At 42.8% G+C, this 19,276-nt stretch overlaps 1 protein-coding gene across 1 annotated transcript in view; it reads left to right on the forward strand.

Annotated features, from left to right (window-relative positions):
- Positions 1-19,276, forward strand: part of LRRC75A (leucine rich repeat containing 75A) — a 41,650-nt gene that overhangs the window by 12,047 nt on the left and 10,327 nt on the right. Inside the window, exons 2-3 of the mRNA XM_085078192.1 lie at positions 5,856-5,984; positions 14,756-14,868. Of these exons, the coding sequence (XP_084934318.1) occupies positions 5,856-5,984; positions 14,756-14,868 (242 nt within the window). The remainder of the gene's footprint in view (positions 1-5,855; positions 5,985-14,755; positions 14,869-19,276) is intronic.

Genomic DNA, 19,276 nt, shown 5'->3' on the forward strand with positions numbered 1-19,276 from the left:
TTTTTTTCCCCCCTGTGGTTGGGTTGCAGCAGCTCTGCTGGCTGAGGGGAAGGAGTGCTGTCAGAAAGCAGCATTTTTGAGTAGCTAGAAAACCAAAGATGCTTCCCTTCCAATCCCCCTGAGCTTGCAGTGATGCATGATGATGTTTTGTCTTTCCTTTTTCATACCCTTTCCCTTTCCTTGTACCCTTTGCACACCCTTTGCACCTTAACCCCAAATACTTGTAATTTTGTAGGCTGATATTTAGCTTAGTTGGAGGGTTTTGCAAGGCAAGAAGACCAAACATCCACAGCAGAAGGCCAAGAATTTTATACTATCCCTACCAAGAGATTCTATATTCTATATTCTATATTCTATATTCTATATTCTATATTCTATATTCTATTCTATATTCTGTATTCTATATTCTATATTCTATATTCTATTTTCTATATTCTATTTTCTATATTCTATTTTCTATATTCTATATTCTCTATTTTCTATTCTAGTCTATATTCTATATTCTATATTCTATATTCTATATTCTATATTCTATACTATATATTCTATATTCTATATTCTGTATTCTATATTCTATATTCTATTCTATATTCTATATTCTATATTCTATATTCTATATTCTATATTCTATATTCTATATTCTGTATTCTATACTATATTCTATTTTCTATTCTATATTCTATTCTATATTCCATATTCTATTCTATATTCTATTCTATATTCGATGATATTTGATATTCTATTCTATTTTCTATATTCTATATTCTATATTCTATATTCTATACTATATTCTATATTCTATATTCTATATTCTATACTATATTCTATATTCTATATTCTATATTCTATACTATATTCTATATTCTATTCTATATTCTATATTCTCTATTCTATATTCTATACTATATTACCAAGAACCGAGTGGTTTCATGGAATAGGCTGTTCCCTGAGGATAAATTTTAATGCAAAAAAAAAGGATCAGGGATATTTTATTTCAGTGTTTACTTCTCCCTGAGTGTAGGGAGGCTGCTCTGGGATTCCAAGCAGGGAGTTTTGTGATTGGAATTCTGCTCTTGTCCCAGGAGCTGAGCAAGCCCAGCCTCTGAGTGCTGAAGGTGAGAAATTCCTCCTCTTGAGAAACCTGACAGTGCCACCTTCTCCTTGGGAATCCCTTCCCCTTTCTGCCAGGATCTGTTTTGTTTCTGTGAATATTCCTCTTTTCCCTCCTGTTCCTCTAAATATTTCTCTTTTCCCTCCTATTCCTGTGAATATTCCTCTTTTCCCTCCTGCTCCTGTGAATATTTCCCTTTTCCCTTCTGTTCCTGTGAATATTTCCCTTTTCCCTCCTATTCCTGTGAATATTTATCACAGATTTGTGTGTGTGTTTCCCCTGCTTGTGACCACAAATCAAAGTCCTCAGTGGCCACCAGGCATCTCCTGTCACCTCCCAAGGACAAGAGCTGCCTGAGCTCCAAAAAAACCCCACAGGGGACTGAAGCAAATCCCAAAATCTAACTCACATTGATGGGTGATCAGCTGGAAAACACACGGGTCTGGCTTGGCTTGGGCATTAAACCACCCAGAGCTCCGTGCTGGAAAACAAAGAGGTTTTTTTGGGGTTTTTTTGAGAGCAGCACCAGGGGGATTTCCCTGCTCCTGTCGCCTCCACATCCAGCATTTAGGATCAGCTTGTTAAAGGGGATTTTCCTGGGAGATAAGTGGGAGAGACAACCCCATGCAGGGCCTGAGTCAGCTCAGCTGGCTGGGGAAGGATGGATCACCATCCTGCCATGAGCTGACAGCAGAAAATGGGCAGCTTGGCCTCCAGGTGCATTTCCCAGCAAGGACAGCTTCCTTTTGCAAGGGGAAATAAGGATTTTTTGGTGCAGGTGGGAGCTGGCAGCCAGGGTGGGTTTGTAGACTTTATCTTGGGAATCAGGAATTCTCTCTGCAGCTCTGGGAGATTCTGTTCATGGGGTGAAAAGGATGAGAAATTGGAATTTCTGCTCCTGAGCTGTGGGTTGGAAACTCCAGGAAGCTCTTTGGGCAGACAAATGGGCAGAGAAATGGCAGATTTGGTACAATTGGCTGTATTTTCTCTTAGAGCTGGGGATGGGGAGCTCAGCAGCCAGGCTGGAGTTACCAGGGTGATGTGTTCACCTCTTCCTTTGGGATTTAGCCTTGGGAATTGTTGGGATTTTGGGGTTTTTCTTAGGGAATATGGGTCACTCTGCCTCCCAGTGACCCTCAGTGTTCATGCTTTGCTCAAACCCTCCTCAGACCTGCAGCTTTTCCTGCCTGTTCCCTTTGCAGGAGCAAAACTCAGAGGGATCACTGTCCTTCTGAGGCTCCTCTGGGCTGAGGCTGGGATGTCACCCATCCGTCAGGACAAGTGACAAGTGCCACCAGCAGCCATCTGGTGCAGGCTCTGCGTGGCCAGCAGGATGCTGGCTCGGGGCTGGAGCCCCAGCTGGACTCACAGCCCTGAACTGATGCCCTGGATGGATGGAAATCAGGATTTGGGCAGCTCCTGCTGCTGGGGGAGGGATGAGGAGATGATGTTTAGTGAGCTGGAGGCAAAAAATTGTGTTAAAGGCAGCGATGGATTGAAATTATTTGGGATTTTAAAGCAAATCCTGGAGTCACCTCACCCAAACAGCATTCCCATTTTTCTGGGATCCCTCTGGCAATCAGGGGAGCTGTGGTTGTGCTCATTAACCACCCCCAGGGTCTCTCCAGCTCTGGCCAAACCCCAGCTGCAGTCACTGCCTGTGCCTGGCAGGATGGAATGAAAGCATTTTCCTGCAAATCTCCAATTCCCAGTTGTTTATCCTCCGGATTGCAGCGTCACATCTCTGCCCATTAATCCGAGTTCCTCCCATTCCAGCCTCCTGGAGGGGTTCAGGCTGCCACCATTCGTTATTTGAGTCATTCTGCCTGGGAAATGTTTCATGTTCGCTCCTTCCCCAGAGCACCGACTCCTTCCTCTGTCTGCACCCTCACTCAGGGCTTGAACGAGCAATTTGTGGCTTTTACTCTGTGAAACTGAAAATACCCCAGAAAATTCGCATTTAAAAGTACCCCAGAAAATTCGCATTTAAAAATACCCCAGAAAATTCACATTTAAACTCATTTTCCCACCGGTCTGGTGGGTTGGGCACTGAGATCTGCAGGATTTGCATGGAGGTTCCCAGGGTGGATTTTGGGATGTCACATCCAGATGTGCTGGATGCAAAAAGAGTACAGAAAGAAGCAAAAAGGATTTTTGTCTATTATAGATGGAAATATATTTGAAGTGAAAGTTCTTGGGGGAGAGTAGAAGGGAATGGTTGGACTTTTCCTCGCAGGGGTTGAGCAGCAGGATTTGTCCTCCATCCTGAAAAAATGGGTTTGGGTCACACCCCACACTGCTCTCCCTGAGCTGACCTTTCCCCACACAATCATTTTTAGGATTTTTCAGCCAGAAAAACACGGGGTTGAATCAATAGTTTTTCCCAGATAACCTGGAGCTGACAGTGGAACACAGAATTAAATCTTTCTCTTCCTTCACGCCCAACCTTTGTTTCCAACTCCAACCTCCCTGCTGGGAAATTCGGGATGCTGCCTTGGCTTTTCATGGAGATAAAGGAGTTTTGGGAGAGGGATATTTGTAATTTTTTATATATATATATACACATATATATATGTGTGTATGTATATATATATCTCCATATACATATATATATCCATATATATGCATATCTTTTATAGATATATATCTATATATCTATGTATCTCTATATATCTCTATATATCTATATATCTCTATATTTATATATCTCTATATATCTATCTATCTATCTATTTATATATATATATCTTGGGATATTTGGGATAATATCTATGATGTTTTGCCCAGCACCAATAACAGTGTTAGTGCAAACAACAACAGCAAAACCTGATTTTTCATAAGATTCCTCCCACAGACCTGCTGCGTTTCCCCTAATTACAATTAGGCACATTTTCCCTCATAAAACCATCCAAACCCCACAATTTTAAACCCTTCCTATTGAAAATCTGCGCTTGCCAAGCAGGTAAAAACCCCCGAAAAATAAGGAATGTGCTGAAAAAAGCGGCTGGAGGCAAAGGCTGGGCGTTCCTCTCCGAGCTGACGGGTGATTTGCTGCTGACAGCCAGAGCTGGTGTTAAGTTATTAAATTGCAGATGAGCTCATCGCTTGGCCTCGGACGAGCTCCAGCCTTGAGAGGCTTTAAAATATTGCATTTAAAATACGGGATGTGGTGGAGAAGAGACAGAGCTGGTGTGGCAGAGAGGGTCAGGGAGCAGCTGGGAAAGACATCTGGGCTTCAAAAAATGTGTGCGCCGGGAGGGAGGAGAGGAAATGGGAAATAAAATGGGAGTTCTCCCCGGAAAGGGGAGGAGGAATTCTCTGATTTACCAGCTGGAGGGTTTGGTTTGAGCCGAGGAGGGAATGGTGAGGAGTTTGGAGATGGTTGAGGAGGAGATGCTGAGCTGGGTTGGTGCTGGAGTTGGAGTTGTCCCAAATCCCAGAGTGGCACCTGCTGTTTGCCATCTGCCCATGGAGCAAACCCACCTTTCGCTGATGTTTGATCCCAAAGCTGAGCTCTGCCAGCCTGGCAAGGTGTCACCCACCTGTGGTGTTTCCCTCTCTGGAACAGTGGGATTTTCCCCTGGGCACTCCCTGTGCAACTCCTATTCCTTATTCCTCTCACACAGCAGCCCAGGCTCTCTCCACGCTGGGATAATTCCAAATTTTTATAAATACAGCTTGTTCAAAGCTGCAGGACAGACCCTAAATCAGTTTGCCCTCCTGATTTTCCAGCCTTTCGCTGATGTTTGATCCCAAAGCTGAGCTCTGCTAGCCCGGGAAGGTGTCACCCATGTGTGGTGTTTCCCCCCTGGAACAGTGGGATTTTCCCCTGGGCACTCCCTGTGCAATTCCTATTTCTCATTCCTCTCACACAGCAGCCCAGGCTCTCTCCACACTGAGATAATTCCATTTTTTTGTAAATGCAGCTTGTTCAAAGCCGTGGGACAGACCCTAAATCGGTTTGCCCTCCTGATTTCCCTTCCTGGGCAGTGGGCATGGGCTGGGTTGTGTTTTGCGACCACTTGGATTTATTTCCTGAGGGTTTTTGGTGCTCCCGGCAAGGCAGAGCAGCCTCACTCGGTGTTCTTTAACCACCACGGCTCTTTTATTACTGAAAATTTGATTTTTCCAGTCCGAGACTCGGTGTTAACTCAGGCAGAGCTGCGGGGCCGATCCTAAAAATACCAAGGAAACCAGCGGGATAAACACTTGTCAGCTCGTTTGCGGCCGGAGCTGTAATTGCTGTAATGTGAGATCCCTCTGGCTGCTGTCTGATGGGTTCTTTTAGAGTGCAGATGTTTGTTTTCAGCCTCTCTGAACTCACAGAGCATCGACACCTACAACCAGCGCGGGGTTTGGTGGGGTTTGGAGCATCTCCGAGCTCGGGATGAGCTTTGGTTTGTAGCACGGTGGTGTTGGCTTGGATTTTCAAGGAGGGAATTCCTGGTGCCAGGTGCTGCCAGCTCCGTGGGAGCTCTCTATACAAAAGAATTTTGTATATTATGTATAAGAATAGATAGATAAAAAATAGATATTATATATAATATGTATATTATACATATAATATGTATATTATACATAGAAATATAGATATATTTGAGGTGAAAGGAGTACACTGTGCATAACCTTCCTTCTGCTGGGGAGCACTTTCTCCTCAGCTCCCCCACAAGTGTGGGCTGATTTTAGGATCCATCCTGGCTCCTAATTCCCATCTAATCCTGCTCCTTTTCCCGGTTTCCTGCAGGATTTAGGGATGGAGTCGACCTCTCTGGACGATGTCCTCTATCGCTACGCCAGCTTCAGGAACCTGGTGGATCCCATCACACACGACCTGATCATCAGCCTGGCCAGATACATCCACTGCCCCAAACCGGTAGGTGCCACGTGCTCTTGGGAAACTGGGAATGGGGAGATTCTCCCTGAGGGCCTGGGGAATCCTCCCTGCTGCTGCTGGGCTGGGGTGGGATCAGGTGGGATGGATGGATGGATGGATGGATGAGGGATGGACAGATGGATGAATGGATGGATGAATCCATGGATGGAGGAATGGATGGATGGATAATGAATGGATGATGGATGGATGGGTGATGGATGGATGATGGATGATGGATCCATGAATGGATGGATGGATGGATGATGGATGATGAATCAGGGATGGATGGATGGATGGATGGATCCATGGATGGATGATGGATGATGGATGAGGATGGATGGATGGATGGATGGATGGATGGATGGATGGATGGATGATGGATGATGGATGGATGGATGGATGGATGGATGGATGGATCCATGGATGGATGGATGGATGGATGATGGATGATGGATGGATGGATAGATAGATGAGGGATGGATGGATGGATCCATGGATGGAGGGATGGAGGAATGGATGGATGATGGATAGATCAGGGGTGGACAGATGGGTGGATGGATGGATCAATGAATGGATGGATGATGGATGATGGATGATGAAGGATGGATGGATGGATGGATGATGGATGATGGATGATGGATGATGGATGATGGATGATGGATGGATCCCTGAATGGATGGCTGGCTGGCTCTGCTGCAGCTCCTCACCAGTGACTTTGCCTAGCTCAGCTCTGGGTGTCACCACCTGTGCTTCAAGCCCTCTTTGTTTCAAGCTGTCTGTTTTCAGCAGCTGAGCAAAAAGTACTTTCACCCCAGTGTTTGGTGGTGTTTTCCTGAGATGCTGATGCTCTGTGAGTCCTCAGAAATCCCATGCTTTAGCCACCAGGGTTATTTCCCAGCTCCCCCCCTCTCCTCCCCCAGCCCTCTTTCCCTTTGGCAGAGCCCTGGCACAGTGCACGAGAGCAGGACAACACTCAGGGCCAGGAGTGCTGCAGAACTTCTGGCTTTTCCTCCACAAATATCCCTAAATCTACAGGCTGAGGCAGCTGGGCTCTTGTCCTTACCCACCCAGAGGTGGACAGGGCTGCCCCTGCTCCCTGCTAACTTCCCCCATTAAACACATCCCCGCTCAGGGTTATGGGGTCTTGCTTCCCTCCTCCCCCATGGAGAGGCTTTCCCGCCTCTCTGTACATTGCTTTTTTCACTCTGCTTCTATTTATACCACCCTTGGCTTAAAGGTGACCCCTGGGTCTCTCCTCTGGGCTAAAATAAAAGTCCAATCGTTTTTCCAAGGCCTGGGAAAGCACAGCCTGCTGTGTGCAGCCAGGAAAACGTCGGGCTGGGCTCTCCAGCGGGGCTGTGGAGTTTTATGGGGTTTATTCCAAATCCAAACCTGCAGCAAGGAAAAAACTCCTGCTGGAGGAGGCTGGAGTGGTGAGCAGGAGGAATGTGGGAGGTGGGAGTCACTGGGGTGAGTTCTGTGGGGTGTCCAGGGAGGCTGGGTTGTTCCCAATGTTTTTAGGGAGCCAAAGGAACTGAGGGAAAGCTATTTCTCAGATAATTTGGGGTTTGGATTTGGTCCCATCCTGACTTTCAGATGTGTGGGATGCAGTTCTAGCAAACCCAGGTGCTTCAAGTGCAGCTCGTGTTCCACCTTTGGGGTTCTTGCAGGTTTTGCTGTTCAGCAGTTCCTTTTCCCCCCAGATTTCCAGGAAGTTTTCCAGCAAGGAAAAAAGTCTGTTTCCTTTGGATCAGCGACATCTGAAGGAGCATTTTCTCTCCCATGGCCAGGATTTTTATCTCCTCAGCCCCCAGAGTGATCTCTCCCTGTCCCCAGGGCCAGGAAAAAGGGACAAAACACCCCAGCAGAGCCACGTGGCTTTGGGATGGAGCAGCCAGGATGTCCCAAACACCCCACAGCCTCTCTGGATTCCAGCAGGAAGGAGTTGAAAACACCAATTTTGAGTAAAAAAGGAGCAAAGGGCCTCTGTGAAAAATTCCCAGCTCCTCGTGCCAGCAGGGAAATCTGGCCTTGGCTGCTGGAAAATTCAAGCAGTTCCTTTTTTTTCCACCAAAGCCACGTGTGGGGATGAGGGATGGCTGGGATAGGGAGGGAGTCAGGCTTGCCTCCAGCTTGAGAGGTGGTTGGGTTCAGGATTTGGGATAAATTGTTGGATTTGGGATAAGCTCTGGGGGAAAGGGGAGAGTGGAGGCTCTGGTTTGGGGTTTGTGCTTTTTCCCTGCCACCCCTGGGATGTTCCTGGGAGCTCCTCCAAGCCCCAAAGGCTTCCCAGAGTGAGATTTTGGCTTTGCTGACCTCATCCTGCTGCTTTCTGACAGGATTTTTTTCTTTCTTTCTTTTTCTGGCAGAGCAACTCAGCAAAGCCCTGTCTCAAAATCCAGTTTTGGCAAAGCCCTATCCATCCTAAAATCCAGTTTGGCAAAGTTCTATCCACCCTAAAATCCAGTTTTGGCAAATCTCTATCCTAGAATCTAGTTTTGGCAAAGCCCTATCCATCCAAAAATCCAGTTTTGGCAAAGCCTTTTCCACCCCAAAATCCAGTTTTGTCTCTCCATTCTCCCCTTGGGCAGCAGCACCAGGTGGAAGATGAGATCCTGTTCTAACATGAGGCTGAATTTGGGAATAAAATCTCAGCCTGGAAGCTGTGTACAACAGGGAATTGGGCACAGAGGGGCAGAAAAATGCTCATTTTGGCTCCAACAGAAATAACACATTTTAAAAGTGTTGGGCATGAAAACCTCAGTATCACTTGTGAGATTAGTCCTTACAGCAGGAGGCTGAAGAAAAGTCAGAATGTGTTGTTCTGTTGGAGCTAAAATGAGCATTTTTCTTCTTATTTACTGTCCCTCTCTGCTGTCCCTTCCCATGTGGCTCAAACTGCATTAATAACCTGAAATAAAGAATATTTCAGTTTGTCCAGGGTGAAGATCATCAGGGCACCACCACCACCAGCTCAGGGCCTTTATCCCCAAACCAAACCCCAACTCCAGCTCCTCTGCCCTGTGGGGCATTATGGGAGCTGGAATTCAAATTATCATCCCAAATTCCTAACATCAAACCTGTTTTTCACCATTTTGAGCTGGAATTGTAGCTATGAAGCAGTGAGGGACACTCCAGCCCAGGGGTGATCTTGTCAACCCCAGAGAATTTTTTTACTTTTTCCTCTGAGGTGTGCAAGGGAAATCCCAAATGGGAAATCCCACATCTGGCAAAGCTCAGATTCCAGCTGCAAAGGACAACACTAAGGATTATTCACTTTTTTGCTGTAAGAAATACCATAAAAAACCTGATATCTGAACAAAACCCCTTTAAATCCCCAAATATATGATATAAGAGCAAAGGGGATGATGAGGATTTAACTCAGTTCTGTATTCATGGCTTTTTCTGGGTTTTTTGGGGTTTTTGGTTGTTGGGTTTTGTTTTTTTGGTTTTTTTTTTCTGGTCTTGTTCCTAGTGTGGAGATCCCTCTTTGTGGATATTTAAGACATCTGCAATATGTGAAGCTGTCCCAAAGTGAGGAAAAACTCTGGAAAGCTCTGACCCCACTGAGGGCAGCTCTTTGTTAAATGGATGTCCTGCTCTCTGCTCACCTCAGCTCTGCAAAAAGAGACATTTTCCTCCCCTGAAGCTTTTTGGTGAGAGCTGAGGCTGAGCAGAGTGCCTGGAAAATGGGGGAAAATTGCACTTTGCAGGGCTTTTCAGCATTACATCTAACAGGGGATAATGGCAAGGTCAGGATGGGCTGGGATGGTGCCACTGCTGGGAACTCACTGGGTTGGGGTGGGAAATGGGATTTGGTTCCTCTCCTTGCCAAGGAATCCCCTGGATCTTTGTCCCTCCCAGCATCCCCATTCCCATACTGGGATGCTGACCATAAAATCATTTGGGATGGAAAAGATTTCAACTCATCACCTCCAACCATTAACCAGCCAAGGTGACTTTGATCAAACTTTCCCTCTTTTGGATCCCTTTTTGGGTTGCTAAACCCCAAAATCTCAGTGCCAGCTGGCAGAGCTGCCAGATCCCCTTTCTGCTCAGTCCCATGATAACAGTTCAACCTTTCCCAACCATCTGGAAACGCCTGGGGGTGGATTTGGATCTGCTCAGAGGTGGGTTTTTGCAAATGTCAGGTGTCACCTCATCCAGCCAGGGATGTGCTCAGCTTCCCCTCTTCCTCCCCTGGAGCATTTTGGGGACACCAGGGATGGGCAGCATGGCTTAGGATGGGTGATTAAAGGGTTAAAAAGTGGATTAAAAAGTGGATTAAAAACATGAACCAGGAGCTGGAAAAGGTGTTTCAGTCATCCTGGGGGTGAGGCTGTGGGTCCCCAGTTTGAGGCTTTCCTAAGGACCTTTTTCTCCTTTTCCTGAGAAAAAGAAATTGAATTTTGCTGGTCATCCTGGGGAGGTGACACCCATCCTGGTGACACCCACTGCCACCCCTGGGACAATCCCACTGATTTGGGGTTTGCAGCTTGGGTGGATCTGCCTGGAATCCAAGATTTTGGGGGTTTTGGGGTTTTTTTGGGTTTTTTTTTTGGTTTTTTGGATCCCAGCTATCCCTGCTGCCCACCAGCCCCATTTGGCACCAGTCGCTGCCTTTCCCCCTCATTGGGTTTGATCTGCTGTCGATCCCAAAATGTTCATTTTGCCCTGGCACTGAGCCCTGCCATCTGCTGCAGGGCACCTTCAGCTGCCAGGCTGCCCCAGAAAGGTCCAGAGTGCTGCTCCAGCTCTGCATTCTCACCCTAATTACGGCCACAAGCTTTAATTACTCTCACACAAAAGGGTTTTTGGTTTGGGGGCAGCTGGTGTGTGCAGAGCTGGTTTGGGATTCGGTTTGGGGGGGATTCTTTTTTTTTGGATCAGCATCTCCGAAATGCTCCTTCCTGCATGATGGATGGGAAATGTTGTGGGGTTTCTGATAGGCTTTTAGGGAAGTTTTATTTATTGCTTAACAGAAGGAGATAAAGGGTAGAACACTGGTTCTTTCTCCTCCTTAGAAAAACCCAAACCAAACAACAACAAAAAAAACTCGAACAAAAAAACCCAAAAAACCCCAACAATAAACAAACACAAAAAACCCAAACAAAATCCAAGCAAACAAAACCCAACCCCCTCCCAAAAACCACCAAAAAAACCCCAAAACAACCAAAAAAACCAACAAAAATACCCCACAAAACATTTCCTTTGGCTTTTATTTATGCTGCTTCAAACTTTTCCCTCTTTTTCCTCTCTCCCCTTCTTTAAGAGGGAATTTTTGATGGTAAAACCCACATGGTTCCCACAAGGAACAACATTCCTCATCCAGGCAGCATCTGGAGCTGTTTGTGGGGTTTGCATTGTTCCTGCACAGCTTTTAGGGCTTTTCTTTCTGTCCCTGTGCAGCTTCAACATTCTCTCAGCAGGATTTCCCAACAAACAATTCCTAATGTTTGGGATGGTTTGGTATGAAAAAATGGGATTTTCCTTTCCAAACCCCAAGGCTCTCCCTCCCTGCCCAGCAGAAATCCCTGGAGATTTCCTCTCTCTGCTCATTTGGGAGAACTGGTTGGAAACACACTGAGGATTTTCCCTGCTGGGGTTTTCCTCTCCCTGTTTTATGGCTTTGTTTGACTGGATAATAATTCAATTTATCATAGTGAAAATTAGGGGTTTTTTGTCTCTCGGCTGTTTGGGGTTTTTTGCTGAATAATCCAAATTAGTGTCCTATTGTCCTAGCTGATCATCCAAGACAAAAAAAAAAAAAAAAAAAAAAAAAAAAAAAAAACAAAAAACCAAAAAAAAAACAAAAACCCAAAGAGGAGGATTTGGAAGGAAATCTCTCATTGTCTATATTTTCCAGGTGTGAAATAAGTCATATTCCATTTCTCCCTGTTTGATGCCTTTGTTTAACTGGATAATAATTCAGTTTATCACAGTGAACATGTTTCTTTGTCTCTCAGCTGTTTGGGGTTTTTTTGCTTAATAATCCAAATTATTATCCAATTGTTCTATCTGATCATCCAAGACAAAAAAAAAAAAAAAAAAAAGAAGAAAAAAAAAAGAAAAAAAGAAAAAAAGACAAAAAAGAAAAAAAAGGAAAAAAAAGAGAAAAAGGAGGATTTGGAAGGAAATCTCTCATTGTCATTTAACATTCAGATGTGAAATAGGTAATTTTCTAAGGTTTATTTTTTTGCTGAGCTGCATGGAAAACAAAACTCTGGGCTGAGGGTTTCCACCCCAAATTTTTCCTGCTGTTCCCAGGATAAATGTGGTTTTTACCTGGACAGAGCTTCGGGTGCCTCACAGCTGCACATCCTGCAGCACCCAGCAAGTGATGCTGCAAGTTTGAAAAGTCCTCTAAAACAACAGAAAAAGGGGAAAAATAAAACCCCAACAACTCAATTTTGAAGGGATTTAGGAAGGGCAGGATGGGAGTGATGAGATTTACAGGACAACATTTCTTTTTGCTTTATTTAAGGTTGATTCTGAGCGACAGAAAGGTGGGAAAAACACGGAAAACAAAACTCAAAATGCTGCTGTTTGCTCAGCAACGGCTAATTGTTCTAATTTGGGTCAAATTCAATCTGTCCTGCTGTGCCCAGTGGGAATTCCTCACCCAGCAGCTCTTTAATCACCAATTTTGGCCTCATTTCCCTGGGTTTTGCCCCAGGATTCTGCTGCTGGGGGATTCATTTTTTAATGGGAGCAAATGAATTTGGGAGAATATCTGCATCAGCAGGCGCTGTGCTCTGCCCAGAGCTCTCTGCCCTGAAATTTTCCCATCTGGGGACCCAAATTTTGGTCACACCTCAACCTCAGCACCTATTGCACACCTCCAAAATACAGAAAATGAAAGATTTCCTTCCCAATCCTCCTCTTTGGTTTTTTTTTTTTTTTCTTGGATGCTCAGCTAGGAGAATGGGATAATAATTTGGATTATTAAGCAAAAAAAAACCCAAACAGCTGAGAGACAAAACCCCCTAATGTTCACTGTGATAAATGGAATTATTATCCAGTTAAACAAAGCCATCAAACAGGGAGAAATGGAATATGACCTATTTCACACCTCCAAAATATAGACAGTGAAAGATTTCCTTCCAAATCCTCCTCTTTGGGTTTTTTATTTTTTTGTCTTGGATGATCAGCTAGGAGAATGGGAGAATAATTTGGATTATTAAGCAAAAAAAACCCCAAACAGCTGAGAGACAAAAACCCCTAATGTTCACTATGATAAATGGAATTATTATTTTTATTATTTTAAATTATTAACAATTATAATTATGATAATTATATGTTTTATATTTATATTTTATATAATTATAATAATTATATATAATTATAATTAATAATTATAAATTATTTTAATAATTATAATAAATTATTATTATTAAACAAAGCCATAAAACAGGGAGAAATGGAATATGACCTATTTCACACCTCCAAAATATAGAAAATGAAAGATTTCCTTCCAAATCATCCTCTTTGGGTTTTTAATTTTTTTTCTTGGATGATCAGCTAGGAGAATGGGATAATAATTTGGATTATTAAGCAAAAAAACCCCAAACAGCTGAGATGCAAGGAGGGCAGGAGGTGACTCCAGGGTTATTATCCCCAACCTCTGCCTGCTCCCCTTTTTCCCTGGAATTTAATTCCCATTTCTTCACCCAGAGCAGCACAGCCTGGTGGTTTGCCTTCCCAAAAATTTTGGGGGGGAAGATTTGAGGCTCTAATGAAGGAATTGCCTGCGTTTCTAGTGGGAAACTTGAAATAAAATTTGGGTTTTTTAAATTTTTCTCCATGCTAATCGGACAGGCTGAGTTCATCCAGTTCATCCAGCTGTGGGAATGGCTGAGGTTTGGCATGGGATGGGATTTGTGGGATGAAACTCCTGATTTCCAGTGGAGCTGTTGAAAAGTGAGGCTCTAAATGTGTCCCTGGAAAGGCCAAATTCGCTGGGGATCAGCAGGCAGAGCTCAGAGTGATGATGACAATAATAATGATAGTAATGATCATGATAATGATGATAATAATAATGATAATGATAATGATAAGAATGATAACAATGTGATGATGACAATAATGATGATAACAATAATGATGATTATGACAATAATAATGATAGTAATAATAATGATGATGATTATGACATAATAATGACAATAATAATAATGATAATGTGATGATGACAATAATAAGGATAACAATAATGATGATTATGACAATAATAATGATAGGAACTTTAATGATGATGATGATGATGATGACAATAATGACAGTAATAATAATGATAATGTGATGACAGTAATAATGATGGTGATAACAATGATAATAATGGGGATGATAATAATGTTGATAATAATGATGATGACGATGATGACAATAGCAATGACAACAAACAATAGTGATGGCAATAATAATGATAATGATTATGACAATAATGATGACAATGATGACAATAATTATTAGTATAATAAATAAATAGTAACAATTATTATGATGATAATAATTATTATAATACCTGCAGAATCTATTATTATAACACCTGCAGAATTTATAAATAAATAACAATCATTATTATGATAATTATTATGATGATAATTATCATTCTAATTCCTGCAGAACCTCAGCCATCAGAGACCTTTTCCCCCTCTCAGGGCAGTTTTTGGTCCCTGAAGGCCTCCCGGAGGTGCTGCAGGGTCAGAGCATCCCCCGGTTGCCATGGCAACGCTGGCTGCTCTCACCGGCCTGCCTTGCTCGTTGTGCAGGAAGGAGACTCGCTGGGAGCCATGGAGAAGCTCTGCCGGCAGCTCACCTACCACCTGAGCCCGCACTCGCAGTGGAGACGCCAGGGGCTGGTGAAGAGGAAGCCTCAGTCCTGGTGAGTCACTGCTGTGCCCAGGTGTCACCCCCAGGGCTGCCAGGGCTGGGGACACAGGGGTTGCCGTGGTGGTGTGGGGAGTTGCTTGGGGCTCCCTGCGGTGGCAGGAGGAACAAATGAAAATTGAAATTAAAATTAAAATTAAAAAATAAAAAAAATAATAAAAATAAAAATATAAATATAAATATAAATATAAATATAAATATAAATATAAATATAAATATAAATTAAAAATAAAAATAAAAATAAAATTAAAATAAAAATAAAATAAATATAAAAATTAAAAATAAAAATAAGTATGAATATAAATTATAAATATAAATATAAATATAAATATAAATATATATAAAATAAATATATAAATATATATAAATTATATATATAAAAAATATATATAAATACATATATAAACATATATATACATATATAAATATATATATAAATATATATAAATATATATAAGTATATATAAAATATATATATAAATATATATATATATATAAAAATATATATATAAATATATATATAAGTATATATAAAAATACATATATAAATATATATATAAATATAAATCCACCCAGATGAAGGGAAGGGCTCAGAGCTGGGACAAAACCCCCAGGAGGGAGCTGAGATGTCACAACCTCCAAACTCCTCCATCCTCTCCAATCTCCCCATCATTTCCCCATTTATGGAGAATTTTATCGATTCCTTCCTGCTCCTCCCAGAGGTGTTTTCCTCTATTTCCTCCTCCTTTCCCTGTTGTGGAGGAGATCAGCCCAGGGAGGAGGAAAAGCCTGGAAAACCTGAGCCATCCACCCTCCAAACACCCCTGCAGGAGATCCACTGCTTCCCAATTAGCTGGTAATTAACATAATTAATGTGTCACCATGCACACCGTGATCTGTGCTCACACCAAAGGAATTTTCCTATTAAAAATAGAGAAAAAAATAACCCAAATCCCCTCCTGGTGTCATCCTGGATCTGCAGAGCTGGAAAAGAGGTGATGGGAATGGAAAGAGCTCCTTGTTTTCCTCACCTCGGGCTTTATATATTTATTATATGTTAACCTTGGGTATTATATATTTATTGTTTTTGCCTGAGGAAGCAAAAGAGAAAGGAGGAATAGAAAGGAAGTGGTCAGGGAGAGATGGGATTTGTGTCCAGGTGCTGAATTGTGGTCCTGGGAGAGGTTTGGTGGAAATGGAGCTCTAGTGGGAAATAATCCAGTGGAAAAAAAACGGAATAAATAAGAAAATAGATCTTGTAATAACAGAATATCTTATAATAACAGAATAATAATAGAATATATAATATATTATTCTATATAATAATAATAGAATATCTAGTCTATATAATTATAATAATCTATTCTATATAATAATAATAGAATATCTTATAATAATAATAATAGATAACCGGGATGAACGTGGTGAGAGGAGGGAAAAAGCCTCAAGGAAATAAAGAATTAGGATCACATCTCACAGGGATCTGCCTCAGCATCCTTGGGAAGCCCTGAGAGACCAAAACAGGGAGAAATTCATTTCATTTCCCCACACTTTTGGTGGTGTTGGCTAAAATTTGCTGGGTTTTATTTTCAGTTTATTTTATTTTTACATTTTATTTTTATAATTGATATTTTATAAATTTATATATATTTATAAATTTACAAATATTTATAAATTTATAATTTTATATTTAATTTCTTTTCTTTTTAATTCATCATTTTCTATTTCATTTCTTTTATTTTAATTTATCATTTTCTATTTAATTTCTTTTATTTTTATTTTATTTTATGTTTAATTTCATCAATTCGCTGTTTCCAACCAAGCAGCAGCAATTAAGGAGAGTTGGAGCAGCCTGGCTGGGCTCAGCACTAATGACCCAGCCACTAATTATCCTCTTGGGTTTTCCCCTTAATTAGAACAGGAAATCCTCTCTCCCTTATCACCCCACCGGGACATTAGTCACACCGATGCTGCAGCGGGGAGCTCTTTATGCCCCTAAAAAAAACCCCAAAAAATTCTAAAAAATGCAAAAAAATCCTCTTTGTGCCTCAACTCTGTCCTTAATTACCAATCGCTGGTAACGAGCAAAGCTTCATCTGCAGCTCTCCTTGGAGCAGCAGGGAAAGAGCTGAGGTTTTCCAGGGGTTTAGGGTTTTCCAGGGATTTAGGTTTTCCCAGGGATTTAGGGTTTTCCATGGATTTAGGGTTTTCCAGGAATTTAGGGTTTTCCGTGGATTTAGGGTTTTCCATGGATTTAGGGTTTTCCATGGATTTAGGGTTTCCCAGGGATTTAGGGTTTTCTCAGGGATTTAGGGTTTTGCAGGGATTTAGGTTTTCCCAGGGATTTAGGGTTTTCCAGGGATTTAGGTTTTTCCATGGATTTAGGGTTTTCTCAGGGATTTAGGTTTTCCCAGGGATTCAGGGTTTCCCAGGGATTTAGGTTTTTCCAGGGATTTAGGGTTTCCCAGGGATTTAGGGTTTTCCATGGATTTAGGGTTTTCCATGGATTTAGGGTTTTCCATGGATTTAGGGTTTCCCAGGGTTTTAGGGTTTCCCAGGGTTTTAGGGTTTCCCAGGGTTTTAGGGTTTTCCAGGGTTTTAGGGTTTTCCATGGATTTAGGGTTTTCTCAGGGATTTAGGTTTTCCCAGGGATTCAGGGTTTTCCAGGGATTTAGGTTTTCCCAGGGATTCAGGGTTTTCCAGGGATTTAGGTTTTCCCAGGGATTTAGGTTTTCCCAGGGATTTTGGGTTTTCCTCATGAGGTTTGGGGTTTAAACCATTGCTGACCCCATGGCAGTGAGCAGCAGGGATGCTGGGGTGGGAATTCCCAGATTTCCCATTTGGATGCAGTTAGGAGCTGGCTGGGAGCTGAGCTCTCTGCTGGCAGTTGAGATCAGTATTTGCCAGGGTGTGGATGTGATAATACGGGATTGTATGGATTTTATGGATTTTTTAACCCCATCCTGCCCGGGATTGGGGTTTCCAAATGCCCTGTGATGGGAATAATAAACTATGATGGGAATAATAAAATATTATTCCCAAGGGAATAATGAGCTCCCAGTCCCAGATGTTGGCATTGCCCTGACTGCTGCCAGGTGTTGCAGGTGACAGCTAGGATTTTAGTTTCTATAATTTTCATGTATCTGTAGTTTTAGTCTGTGGCTCTGGACTCCATATAGAGTAATAAAACTGCTGTTCCCAGCATTTTAGACAAACCAATTCCTCTAAAATTTGAGCTCCAAGGACACTTCGCTGCCTCAGAGCCTCAAAACATGTAATCAACAGTGAATTGCAAAGAGCAAATTGGGAGTAATTGACTTCATCACCTGAAGGTGTAATTGGAGGGTTAAACCTCGATTTGTTAATGGACAGAATTTAGAAAATATGAGAAACTAGTGACTCCCTGTCCATTTTGGGTGGAGCCTCTGGAGCAGCTCTGTCTGCCCTAAATGCACCTTGAAGGCCTTTAATAAATTAATCTGCTTTTTATTCTCCTGAATTTGCCTCTGTTTGAGCTAAACCCTGCTCAGGCATCACAGCAACTTCCCAATATTAGGTCTCCACCTTTTTTCGTCGTTGGCCACCCAGGGAAAATCCCTTCCCTTTATTCCACACCAATAAATTCCTTTATTGCAGCTGATAACGGGAAGCAGAGCAGGAGGAGGATGAGGAGGAGGATGGGCACAGAGGATGGGGAGGATTTGGCTGATTTTCTGGCCAGGCAGGTGGGCAGAGGGTAGGCTGTGCTTCCCAATCCCATCTCTCCCAGGAAGGTGAGCTCAGCCCGAGCCAAACCCAGGGAGACACTCCCAGCCCTGCCTCTGCTCTGCCTGCCTCTGCAGCACCCAAACTCTGCCAAATAACCTGAATTTTTTGGCATTTCCCAAATCCCTCTGGCTGTCTCTGTGCTTCCCCTGGAATGCATTAACCAGCCAGGGATGGAAATCAGGATGATCCTGCTAAAGTCACCTCCCTGTGCCTGGGGACACCATTCCACCCACCAGAGAGGGGAATGAGCTCCTGTCAGCATCACCAGAGCCAGGCTGGGAATCAGAACTCCTGGAATTCCTTTGGAGCAATTTGGGGAGGAGGAGGTGTTTCCCAGAGCTTCCCTTGGGAATATCCCGAATGAGCAGCAGAAAGAATACCAAATATTCCTATTCCAACTCTGAATTCACGTCAGATAAACCCTTTTTTTCTGCACACAATTCCTGTCGATTTGTGTGAAGCAGCCAAGAATTTAGGGTGAAGCAGCTCGGTTTGAATGGAATTCAATGGGGTCAGTCTGGATCTGAATTGGGGGATTTTTAAACTCTGCAATAAGCAGAGAAACTTCAAAATGAAGTCCCAAGTCTTGCACAGTTTATGGGGTGAGCCAATGGGGACTTCCTAACCTCATTTTT

The sequence above is a fragment of the Lichenostomus cassidix genome, chromosome 19 (assembly GCF_008360975.1).
Source record: "Lichenostomus cassidix isolate B80296 chromosome 19, HeHo_3.0, whole genome shotgun sequence".
Lineage (NCBI taxonomy): Eukaryota > Metazoa > Chordata > Aves > Passeriformes > Meliphagidae > Lichenostomus > Lichenostomus cassidix.